Source organism: Channa argus, chromosome 23, assembly GCF_033026475.1.
Source record: "Channa argus isolate prfri chromosome 23, Channa argus male v1.0, whole genome shotgun sequence".
Taxonomy (NCBI): Eukaryota; Metazoa; Chordata; class Actinopteri; order Anabantiformes; family Channidae; genus Channa; species Channa argus.
In genome coordinates, this window is record NC_090219.1 from 7886558 (window position 1) to 7899781 (window position 13224).

Below are 13224 nucleotides of genomic sequence, written 5' to 3' on the forward strand. Positions count from 1 at the left end.
CAACATTAATTAGATCTGCTTATAGTTTATTTAAGTTGCATGAAAAACCTTCATTGCATACAGGCTTGGATAATGTCATTTTCTTTCCATTAATTTCCTTTATTGCTTTGATCAGATTAATTAGCCTGTGATTAAAATAGAAATACTTTCTCATACCTGAAAGTTTGAAAAAAAAAAAGGTTATGCAACCTGCCTATGTGCATTTTGTACCAGATGTTACCACAGTTAAAGGATTCAACATTTAACAATACAAATAGAGAAAAATTAAAAATTAAAGAACTGCATATATACAGTAAGAAGGTTGACATTAAAAGCTACTGCAGTATTCTCTGCAGATCACTTTCGTCCACAATGGGAATTATATTTTATGTTTTTTAATTTATTTTGAAATTTTTTTAATCCTTTCGGCTTATCCCGTGAGTTCAGGGTCGCCACAGCGGATCATTGTCTGTATGTTGATTTGGCAGAGTTTGTACGCCGGACGTCCTTCCTGACGCAACTCTCCCCAAATTCTACTGGGGAAGGACCGGCACTTCACCGCTGGGGAGGGGAATGGGCTGTTAGGGTTTCAGTGTCTTGCCCAGAGACACTACGACATGTAACCGGGACCAGGCATCGAACGACTGCCCCCATGGACCACTGCCTTTACCAACTGAGCTACAGCCGCCCCTTTGTCCACAATGTGAATAAAATTCTCAAAAACGTTATGGCTGGACAGTTTGATAGTTTGACACTAGCATTTAGACTTTCTTGAGTCAGCAGCTTAGCTTAGAATAAAGACTGGAAACACATGGAAATAGCTGCCTTGGCTTATCTTTGTTGTTATCTTGTTATCTTGAGCAAACAAAGTAAGTTGCTTACGTACTTTGTGTATATCTAGAGGATTGAGACATACTGTAGAATTACTAGGATCAGCCACCTCTTTCTCCCTATGGTCACATTTCAGATGCTTAGCGTTGATTTCTGAGGATGCAGAACCAATGCATTCAAGAAATGCTGGACATGTGAAGTAGCCATGTGCCTTGTGTGTTTCCAGTGGTCACGCTAAGCTACACTATATTGCCAAAAGTATTCGCTTACTGCCTTTAGAGCCATATGAACTTTAGTGACATCCCATTCTTAATCCATAGGGTTTAATATGACCTCGGCCCCCCCTTTGCAGCTATAACAGATTCAACTCTTCTGGGAAGACTTTCCACGAGTTTTAGGAGTGTGTTTATGAAATACATAATACACAGTGCTCGCAGTCTTCGCTCTAATTCATCCCAAAAGTGTTCTATCGGGTTGAGGTCAGGACTCTGTGCAGGCCAGTCAAGTTCTTCCACACCAAACTCCCTCATCCATGTCTTTATGGACTTTGCTTTGTGCTCCTGAATTCATTTATTTGAATGGGTGAGCGAATACTTTTGGCAATATAGTGTATGTTCAACAGCTGCTGGTTGAAGTCTCACAATTAGCAAACAAACATGAGAGTCCTCAATTCGCACAAAAACTATTATATATGAAAATAAAATCAGACATAAAACAAATATTACAGTCAATATGAAGTTGCATGTGCATGAAAAGATACATAAGGTTAAAACTAAGAGGGTACATTTAACGTGAGGATATCAATCGATGAATACACTCATGTGAAAGCAGTTTTAAAAGTTAAAAGTGGCAACTGCATGTCATTTCTTAAATAATAAACACATTTCAAGTACAATAAGGGAATTGAGTTGTAACAATGATTGAATAGATTGATATGTTCATAGAAAGACAACAGTTGTTCTGTTGTAACATTCCTAACAAAATAAATACATAAAACTGAAAGTTTCAAATAAATGTATAGTTTGATTTTTTTTTTAACAAGCAGTTTTACACACAGCTTTTAAAAGTAGAAGCCACCTTTGGATCATGGATGACTTTGTGTTCGTTACTGGGACAGGAACACCAGTAGAGCAAAAAGACTAAGAGAAGTCAAACGTGGACAGAAAGAAAAGAATGAGGACATGCATGTGAACCCAGATTAAAAGTTTATGCTACAGTACATAAACACTCACTTGATATCAGACTTTTGGTGTTTTTTTCCTAGGCTGAGGCAGAGGAGGAGGTTGCTCGTCATCATTATCAACAACAGGTCTGGGGCCCTAAAGGGAAGTGAAAGAAGGAAATGTCAGCCCCCTGACTGCAGTCTATGATTAGTGTGAAAACACTGCAACAGTTTTCTGGCTTCTTTTGTTTTCTGCCCTGCCTGACTTCATTTCGGCCATGTCTCCGTGCACCTACACCTGCAATTATCCTCTACATCTACTTTACCCCCGTACCTCGGCATTTCTTCTTGGGCTGGGCTGAGGGCGACCATTGGAGGGTTCGGGGGCTCTGGGACGTGCCTCACGGTGCTGTTTAGAGCGATGTTGGCGAGGACCGGTGTGGCCGGCTGGCTGCTGCTGGTGATGGTGATGATGATCAGGAGGATGATTATGCTGATGATGCTGATGTTGCTGATGAGGAGGATGATGATGATGATGATGATGTAGTTGTTGTTGTTGTTGTTGTTCACTGGTCCAGCCCAAACGAAGCTCCTCCTCATCTGTTGAAGAAGAAAATTAGCATAGATGCCGCGTCTGACCACCTGAGTTAACCATTCACAGCATGTGCATCTTTTTATGTTTATATTAATTTACATGTAATGTTATTTATCAGTGTACCACCTCAAATACAATTAGTCCCATGTGGTTCTGAAGGTTGGGGTTAAATAAGACGATAAACAAGATTTACCAGAAAACCTAACCTGCTTTGTGATTGACACAATACATTGAACTTTCAGCAACATATTGTGGTCGTGCTACAGTTTACATGGTTTGCTTGCAACTGCTAATAATAACCACATGCTTAATAACCACAAGGCATCAAAGTCTCAGACCACATGCTTATTATCATCTCTCAGTCAGGTAATGATGGTTACATTTAGAGCTGTTGGTCTTCGTACTGTTTAATACATTGGAAGGCCAGATTAGCAGACAGCCAGAGGTGCCAGGAGCCCGAAGGCCCCAGACCTACAACCTACCAGGTTTTCAAGTGTTTTACACAAACCTTATTCACATTTTGTTTGAGAATATGCTCCACAAACGCACTACACCAACTGACATGAGGTGTGTCCCAGCAAATTATGTTAACTTGGTTTAACCTTTTGTCTATAAGTTGTACAAACTAACCTGGAGCCACGTTGTTCACAAAAACTCCACTTATCCTTTCTTACTACTGTATTTGTAATTTTTAATTTAAAGAATGCTAATGGAATTTGGATTATTGTTTATATATTTTCCCAAGACAATATATTAATGAATAATAAAACATAATTGAAATTCCTAAAACTAATGTAGCTTTTGTTTTATGAATTTAATGTCAAACTCAATAATGGTTTGTTTGTGCGTCCCATGGATTTGTTTTGTTAACATTTGCAACTCTGCAAACATCCGTGGTCAAATTAAACTAAAAAGTAAGTTTGTGCATTGTATAAATCAATATTGATGTAAATCAAAATACAGGTATTTTAATCTTTATCCATTGAAATATAAAAACTGTACAGCCCACAATGCATTCTGGTACTTGGGATTAAAGTTGTGGTTAGAACCAAGAGTGTGAGTTTCTGACATGTAATATGACCATTACCCATCTTGATTGTCTTTTTCTTCCGTCTGGCGTAGATGCAGCAAACAATGACAATGATAATCAGCAGCAGAACAATACCTGATAAGGATGGACAATAAATAGATTATACAGTGAGTAGAGATATATACATTTAAAAAGATGCATTAGTATATAAAGTCTGCTAAATAATACTGACAGGCTTAAACTGTGGACAGCAAACACAATATACCTGCACCGCAGCCCACGAAAATCCAGATACTCACGCCAAATAACCTTTCAGGGATAAGGGCTAATGAAAGAAAGACATAGAGAAGAAACACACTGAGTAAATGCTCACATTTACATTTATTAACATTTACTTTTGGAAAGTGAAGCTATTTAATGGACAACTGATAAATGTGCCTCTTGTCAAAACGTTACCACGGTGCAATCTAGTCAGGCCAGAACACTAATGATTAGATTAAAAGCATCAACGTAGCATGTATCAATCTTTTTAAGGTACAATAATGCAATATGTTACACAAAATTAATGTTAAACTGTACACTTAACATTTCTTGTATGTAATTAACTCTAGTTCATACCAAATGTGACCATGTGAGATCATCCCATTGTTTCCTAAAGGCCTGAGGCATCCGGCTGTAGTAACCACTGATTAATACTCACGGGATGTAAAGCACTTTTGTTTGACAGAGTCACTGATCGCAGAGCTGGCGGGGTTAGAAATATTGCAGCGGAAGGAGTCATTTTCCACCTGTTTAGCATCTTTTGTAATGCTAGTTCCTTTCTCTTTCAGCACCTTTTCATTCATAAGCCACTCAACACTGTTATCCGTTGCCTGTTAGATAAAAATATGATTAATGGATTATAAATAGAATAAAAGTTTGTATCATCAAAATAACAAAAAAGTAAAACTGGAATACAATCTATTCGGACAATATAAACCTGCAAAAGATAAAATGTTCGGCTAGACCACAAAACAGGGTCCAATCACATTTTAAGGACACGTACACATTTCTTTATATCTAATGTATCGAGTATGCTACAGAAAAAACTAAGTACATTATTCATTTTGTATTTCTTTTTTCTCAAACAGGGGAGGGGCTCGCGGGCCAAGTTTGGCTGCCGCTGTTTTGAACCCTTCCTGTCAATGGATTCTAGAAACACATCTTTATGAGAATAGTTTGGACGATGCTCCTCACAACCCTGCTGCTGCTTTGTAAATAAAAAAATATTATACATTAGTTCTCACCTTAACATTACTGCAGGAAAATGTGATTTTTGATTTGTCCTTAGAACAGCTTAACGTCACAGTGGGTTTGGCGACAGGGTCTGCATGAGTAAATTTTGATTAGACCAAACCTTGTATGCATTTTAGAGACAGTGTAATTATCATATTATAATAAATAAATAATAAAAATGGATGTAGTGATATGAATTAATAACACAATATTAAACAACAAGCAGTTTTGTGATGTTTGATTATTAATGTTAATTAAACTTTAGCATCTAATGCAACACAGCACACATACTGTACAAGCATCACTCTGGTCTCAATATTGAATATATTTTAAAAAACTATTAATATCAGGTACATGTCAATGTAAAAATATTAAACAGATAAAGCTACATAGTTACATTTACTTGCATGGCAGCAGGAGAAACAATAAGATGTATCAAGATATAAATGTATAAACCGAGGAAATTTACATACAATGACGTTACTTACCTAATACACATAAATTTATATCCTTTAAGCCAGGTAACAATGTTCCATCTTCCTCATAAACCTGTGGGCTGTATTTCCCTGCCATAGTTTTTTGTACATTTTTCAACTTCAGGGAGCCATTATTATCAACATCGTCCTGTTTCCCAGTCACAACTTTTAATCCTTTTCGTCGTTGAAAGATTACGGTATTATTAAGTAACCATTTTAGCGTTACTGAAGATGGGTCCTTTATTTTCAGTTGCACCAAATATTCGCCACCTGTTACGACATAACCATCGCACTTGTCCGAAGAACCTTTAAAACAGAATGCAAAAAACAAAAAAAACAAAAAAATCAAAGAAAGATCAAATTACAAAATTGGCAGTGAGTCAAGTTAATAAAGCCATAAACAATAACATGTGAGAAATGTTTTAACCTTGGTGCTAATGCTAATTATTATATCTTTATAAATCTAAACCTAATTGTAGTAACTAGTGGCTGAAAAGTTCATACATCCCAAACCCTGGCACTGAAAGAAGATGAATGATGGTGAAAAATAAGTTTTAAGACTTGGCAGTTATTCCACATCCAATTTTGCAGATCAGACCACTGTAGCTGTACATTAGGTAGAGTCAGTAAGACCATGGAAAATCCCACATAATGGCAAATACCAGGATAGAAACATAAACTCTGTGTTATTTGCTAGAAAAACACATTTTCCAAACATGGAAAAAGTTTTTTGTTATTGTTCCTTTAATTTTCTAAACCTTGCTCGTAAACCGTTAATTCACACCAGATGAGAAACATCAGTGCTATGTACAAGTTAAGCAGCTAACATTTGCTCAAGAATAATACTAGAATAATACTTTCATACAGGCATTATAAGAATATAATGCCTGTATAAAACTTTTAGCTAATCTTTCGAGTAAAGGCTATATATGCAACCGTGCATTAGAACTGGATTAGTGATGGATCCAAAAAGGCTGCCAGTGTGATTGTGCTGCCCAGTGTCCCTCCCCTCACTTTCGCACTAGAGGCTTACTGTAAATGTAATGAGTACAGGATAATAATAATAATCAGGGGTGGATGAAGTACTCAAAAATTGCACTTAATCTAATGTACACATAATCAAACAAAAATGTACTCACTGACATTTCAACTTAAGTAAAAGTAAGTACATCATTTATATTTTAGAATATACATAATTTCTATTTTATATTTTAAGTATCAAAAGTAAAAGCACTCAACTATGTTTTTCTCTGTGATGACTCTGATAAATGATGGGTTGAAGATTTTTTAGCTATGATCTGATGCTTTTTTCAGTTTTATTTCTAAATTACGCAATGTGATGTTGTAACATCACATTGTGACAGTAACAGTCCAACAGCACCGTGATTTCAAGAATAAAACACTGCAGCTAGTCCTGTGTTGCTTTTGACACGTTTTCATAAAAAATGGACAAAGTGGTTAATTAACGTGTAGTGCAAGTTTGATTAGAAATGTAGTGGAGTAAAATGTACTGATTTTTGCTCTTAGATGTAGGGAAGTAAAATTTAAAATAGCCATAATTAAATCTACTTAAGTAAAGTACAAGTAGTACTTCCACTTTGTTACTTTCCACGACTGGCTGTTGCTCTAAAAATAAACAGAGGGGCTGATGACAAGGTTCCTAGATTGTGTAATGTCAGTGCTGACGAGGGTCGAACATGTTTTCCTACGCCATATGTGACATCCAATTGCTACCATGCCGAGACTTGGCGTTTGTAATTTGAGAATTAGTTAATGACGGCATCAGTTTCATGTTTGCTTCATCTAAAGCACAAGGAGAAACTGATGAGCACAGTTTCTTGTCAAACAGCCCGTCCTACGCCCACATCAAACAGCATATTTTAATCCTTCTAAGTACATTGTCCAATTCTCCTTTCTTGAAAAAAACTCTACTTACGTCAACATATTTGCTCACATTTACTTTTTTCTTAGTTTGTTTTCCCTGCTTTTAGAATGTGTGTGTATGTGTGTCAGTGCACCATTGAAAAGTCTATGAAAAGAAACTTTGCAGCTGTACAGAAGATGTGAGATGTATCTAATCTCTGTTCGTACCACAGTCTGCTGTGAAACACAACCTTGATTTCATGTTTGTGTACAGGTGAAGGTCAGAGCTATTGTGAAGCAAAAAAAAACTGTGGGCTATAGAAAATAATAACACAACAGCATCAAAAATATGTCTGTGACAGTTTCATTTTCTGTGAAGGCCACCCAAAGAAAATGATTGGTTGTATGAATCACCATCTGATGAGAAAGAACATTAATATTTTCCACGATAATCGGGGCTTTAAGTCCTTTTAAACAAGATCGATGTTTTATGTTTCCATGAGTGGGAGCTTGCTCTTGCACCTTTTGGAGTGAAAAAGTCAGTCTGTTTGAATTCAGTATTTGGTGTAACAACTCTGGGTGACTCGGGTAACCTGCCATGTAACACCGCTGTGGCGTTAAGGCAAAATTGAATCAGTATAATCTGTTTATGTCCACAACAGCTAACAGGTTTGATGGAAATGTACTACAACCTAGATGACATTTTACATACGAGTAAACAGTTTAAATACCTTTATCTGACAAGTCACAAACTGTGGATACCAGAAATTAGATTTCTTTCAAAATTTTACTTGCCAAAAAAATTTCATATGTAGCAGCATTTAAATTATTTACTTAAAACTTAATTATTAACAGGACTAATGTAATGTATTTATCTCTGCCAGAATGGTGAAACAACAAATTATTGACAATTAAATACATAAGACATAAATAATCAGATGCATAAATCCTGTAATATATATAAATGTATAACTAAAACCTATCTGACTAACCTAACAACTCTGCTGTTTACATACACCAGTTTTCCCGAACACACTTTGAGTTGTTCAAGTGGTTTTTAACGATGCCTGGTTTGCTAGCTACGCTGGGTTGTGAGTCAGCATCAGAGTGAATCAGCTAGTCATCTGGCTAAAGATGCTCTCTGAGAAAGACAAACCACACTGTGAAGATGAAAAAAACGAACTTTGTGGTTGCTAAAAGAATAAAACTGAACTAGCCAGCGAGGCGAAGCTCAGAACCCAGCCTGGCAGCAAGACAGCATGGACATCGCAGCTTCAGTATTCAACGTCTTCTGACACCAGAGAGCATCATCCCAAATAGTTCAGTTTCATCAAATGTTATTTGGTTTTCAGAGCCTCACAACTATCTCGGGTTGAAACTGTTGTTTCATTAAGATAACAGAAGCATCAGTATGTTCCACTGATTTATCTTGCACCATTACTTGCAACCGCCCCTCACATCCCTTCTAGCATTATACAAATCATCAAACAGCCAACACTGCATAAATAGAAACTCCAGTGACAGTAAATGACGATAAGGTTTTTACATTTGACTCTTTGAATTTTAAGACAACAAGCTGCTTGCATTTAGGGTTTTAACTCAAGATATGACAAGAGTTTTCATGTATAAAATTATGAGATGTAGGAAATGTCTGATAAAAGTATCTGGATATTGACATTATTAACCAAAATTACATGCACAACATTTGGGGTTGGGGAAACTGGACACAAACGTTTCTGCTCTCTACTTCAACAGAGCTCCAATTTCTAATTAATTGTTCAAGTAATTTGAATAGTTCCTTCAATAAACTATAGGCTACCACTAACACGTCTTTAAAATTACATCAAAATCAAGTTATTTAAGTATCACTGTGTTATAAATTTAATTTATATAAAAGTAATTGTTCATGATTAAATGAAGCAGCTTGTCATAACCACAGATTAAAAAGTAATTCCAGGAAGTTACAGACGAATGTGTAAACGCTTTGTATGAACACCGCATCTTTACGCCTCCGTGGTTTCAACCTGCTAACAAAGCGGCTCAACTTTGACATTTAAAAATCGGAGACAACGGAATCTGAACTGTTGCTCTGCAGCACCTAAAACTGCTAAATATATTGTATCATCTATGTAGCTGAGCATATATCAAATGCATCTTTAGTGATATTGATGGATTCGCAGTGTAGTAGTAAGTTCGTTAAACGTTAAAATAATTGTACAGTTTGATTTTTTAAAACCAGCCACTTTGTGTATATCTTCCAGGAATTCTTCATGTAACAATTTTTAAAATAATTTTACATGAGAGAAATTCAAAAGAAAAACTACATAAATTTGATAATGTTTAGGCATTTCACTCTGTGGTTTATACGTATTTGTGCAGCAAATACATGAATTCTATTTTTTGTATACAGTGGAATAAAATCATATATGTGCTTCCGTATTGATTGCTTGCTACTTCTGTAGGTCTAATGTACTAAATTTATTTAGCTTTGCTTGCTGTTCATCCTGTGTAACCTCATTTCAGACCAAAGTTACCACATCAGCAGCGTATTTCTGCTGCAGCTCGCACTTCTGTGTGACTTTTTTTTTTTAATCCTGATATAATACAGGTAGAGGCTAGAGGAATTTTCTTTCAACTGCAACAATTGCAGCACATCTTTTTGCTTAAGTAACACCAACGGCACAGTGACACATCAGGAAAAAACACATCTCTAAAAGACATTTTTACTAAGTACAAATCAATTTGATTCCCCCCAATTCACACACACACACACACACACACACACACACACACACCAGGATCACAATCTTTAGTGGGAACTGAACCTCCAGCCCTGCCCATTTGTACAGCATTATCTTGGTTCCTCTTTTTCGGTCAATTTGATCATTTACTTACTGTACAAACTGAATTTAATTTGGACCAAAACTATCCAAATGTGTTATAGTTTTTAATTAGTAGTCACATTTAAGAGAGCAATCCCGTATTCTTGCACAATTAGATGATTTCCTACCTATTTGAAACAATGCCAAGGTAACTTTTATAACTGTTTTAGATTTTCATGTGTTTTTACATTTAGTTTACATTTACTTTCAGTAAGTCAGAGGGAATAAAAGTCCATGCCACATGACTAAACAGCAAAGTAAGTGGGATTTGGACACCATAAATATAAATCAAGTGGCACCATGGAAAGACAACCGTAAATGGACTTGGAAAGACTGGTATCATAAGGTATTTAAAGTAGTAGAACAGCAAAACAAATCTTATTCAATTCACTTTTTGTTAGACATAAAAAGTACATAAGTGTGAAAAATACTTATGAGTGATACATGATTTTGTAATCATTTCCTTTACAAGGGGTCAGGGAATTTGAAATGAACTCAAAACCAGTTCTACTAAATACGAATAAAAGATGTGAAAATGTAAGTGTACCGTACCTGTGGAGGTGATGACGGAGCAAGAAAGCAGGAGAAGAGTAATGGTGGACACAGCAGCCATTCTCGTTGCCATCCTCGACATATTCTACTGAAGAGAACAACAGGCAATTTCCATTGACAAGGTTATTTCCTGTCAGAGGTAGATCAACATCTTTGTCGTGCGTGCGTGTCTATGTGTCACTATGGCTATGTGTGTGTTTAATGTTTCTAGAGGAAGTGATCCAAGAGGCCCCATTTCCTTTTAAGAACGTAGCACAAAAGCAAATGTCATATTTAGAACAGAGTGAAGTGCAGCATGCTTATTGTTCTAAATTCACTGTTTCAGTAACTATAAATATAATCTGTGAGCTACATTTAAAATGAAAATACAAACTAAGCCCAAAATTATATTCGTAATACCAATTTCTGTTTTACACTTGAAGTATCAATTATCATCAGCAACCTACAAACATATATATTATACTGACCTTACTTGTTTTTTACCGTCCCAGCATCGTGCCCTTTGTTTTCATATCATTTTCCATTTTTGTAAACCTTCAAGCTTCATTTCATTTAGATCAAAATCCTTACATCATCTTTTGTTCAAACATAGCTTTTTGACCTACATTGCCCCATTAAAACCTGCAGCATGCATCCATATACCAGCCTTGACAGAAATCTCAACTGCAAGTAACAATTTTTACAAATACAAAGAGAGGTTTCTCTAGTAGCGGCATAGTTTTGTGTTTAGAAGTTTTAAAACAATAATTTTACAGAAAATACCTTTTATGATATGTTAGATGAACCGAAACTTTATCGACCATCTTAACTAGTTTTACAGACGCCAGCATTTAACAGTTACACTCACAGAGCACAATGTATGTCTAATCCACGTAGATTAAACATCTTACCTTTAAAGGTTTGACTTAATGACGGACAGTAAACCCCCGCTGCTACACACCTTCACTCTGTTACTCTAAATGCAATGATTCCCGATGGGCTAAAATGTGTATCACCTATATAATTTGAACAAATTCTCCTGAACGCGCACTGCTGCTGTGGGACAATGCATGAGCGAATGGAAAAGTGCAAACCCAAACAGTATGTAACTTATCTTGAATTTACATCAGGTTGTGGTTTTCTGACAAGTAGCACAATTTCTGAGCCAATAACAACTCAGTATCTCAAAGTGCTGGTTTTAGTTCTAAACAAGTACAGCTACAATTTAATATTATTTATAATATAAAGTTATAAATATTACCAGAGAGAAATTTATATAATGAATGATCGCAGGCCCTTACATTGACATATTTTGTGAGTCTTACTCTCATGAATATTATAGTAGCTGTTTAATTGCAACTGTAGAAAACTTCAAGCAATCCAGTTAGAAAACAATATATTCTAAAAATGAAAGGATTTGAAAAAAGATTTGAGGCTGTTGATAACATTAATGTGCAAATCTTGTCCAGTTTTGTTCAACAAATATTCAAAGGTGAAAAATACAGAAAATAATAAAAAAAGACATGTCAAAGATCTAAGCTCTATTAGCAACTTGATGTGAATCAAGAACAGCAGATGGTAAAGGTGAAGCTGATTTAATTTACTTTGTGTCCTGCAAGGTGATTAATCCAGAATAAAATGTCCTTTATCTGTTGCTTAAATTTTTATAAGATTCTACATCTGCATCTGCAAGTAATTAGCAACTAATACTAAATACTAATACTAAAACTATACTCTGTAGCAGAGTAAAAAGTACAATATTTACTTCTGAGATGCAACAGAAAGGGGGCTTAGTGGTAGAGCATTGGGTTGGGATGCTCCACCCAACCTTGGTGCTGGTCCCGAGCCCAGACAAAGAAATGGGAGGGATGTAAAAATACACACCAAATGTAAAAATACATGCCAAATCAACATGCAGAACATTTGTGATTGGGTGACCCCTGAAGGGACAAGCCAATAGCTGTTGATCATATGAAATGAGAAAGTAAAAGTACCTTAAAGTTGAGTAATTATGCTTTTGTTGCTTAACACCTCTGTCTAAAGAAGCAATTTGCATTCACTGAAGCATTTAGTGATTTATAAAGATGACTCAGAGATTAGAGGAGAAGAAGTGTATGAACAGATGTAAACTTGTGTATTAGTACTGAGAAAGGACAAAGGTGTTGGTGCAACAGTGATGTCACTGGTATTGAGCGCAAAGACTAAATGAAACTCTGGAATTAAAAGAGTAGGCATCATGCAGCCCACACATGTAAACTCTCAAGAAAGAACTCCACTAGAATAATGAGCCATTTTGTTTCAGTTTTACAACTCAAATATAGCATTAACAAAACTGTTAATACAAAAAAACAGAAATCCTTCTTGCAAAAAGCATGAATTCTTAAAAGTAAACACTGTAATTTGGATGTACAGTTAAAACAGTAATATATATGAAGTAGGCACTAAAGCCTCACTTCTCTTTTGCGGTTTACACTGTAGCTTCAGAACTGGAGAAGGATAAACTCTCTCTGATAGTGTATGTGAATATCTGATACAAAGGTCACTCTGGTATCTATTAAATTTCACATTTCACATCCTTCAGCAACTTGTTTCTTTTTCGG

At 35.9% G+C, this 13224-nt stretch overlaps 1 protein-coding gene across 6 annotated transcripts; it reads right to left on the bottom strand.

Moving 5' to 3' along the window:
* Positions 1–9: 9 nt before the first annotated feature.
* LOC137108672 (T-cell surface antigen CD2-like) lies at positions 10–11700 on the bottom strand. Of its 6 annotated transcripts, none has more exons than XM_067493549.1 (9): positions 11536–11700; positions 10646–10730; positions 5361–5654; positions 4884–4963; positions 4298–4469; positions 3863–3922; positions 3655–3732; positions 2307–2572; positions 10–2129 (listed from the first exon to the last, which is right to left on the bottom strand). In XM_067493549.1, exons 2-9 carry the CDS (start codon positions 10725–10727, stop codon positions 2049–2051), a joined length of 1113 nt encoding a protein of 370 aa, XP_067349650.1. In that variant the 5' UTR covers positions 10728–10730; positions 11536–11700; the 3' UTR covers positions 10–2048. The 6 variants fall into 6 exon arrangements, with proteins under 6 accessions (XP_067349650.1, XP_067349647.1, XP_067349648.1 ...); XM_067493546.1 differs by having other exon boundaries at positions 10646–10733; XM_067493547.1 differs by lacking the exon at positions 11536–11700 and adding an exon at positions 11118–11513 and having other exon boundaries at positions 10646–10733.
* Positions 11701–13224: the final 1524 nt, after the last annotated feature.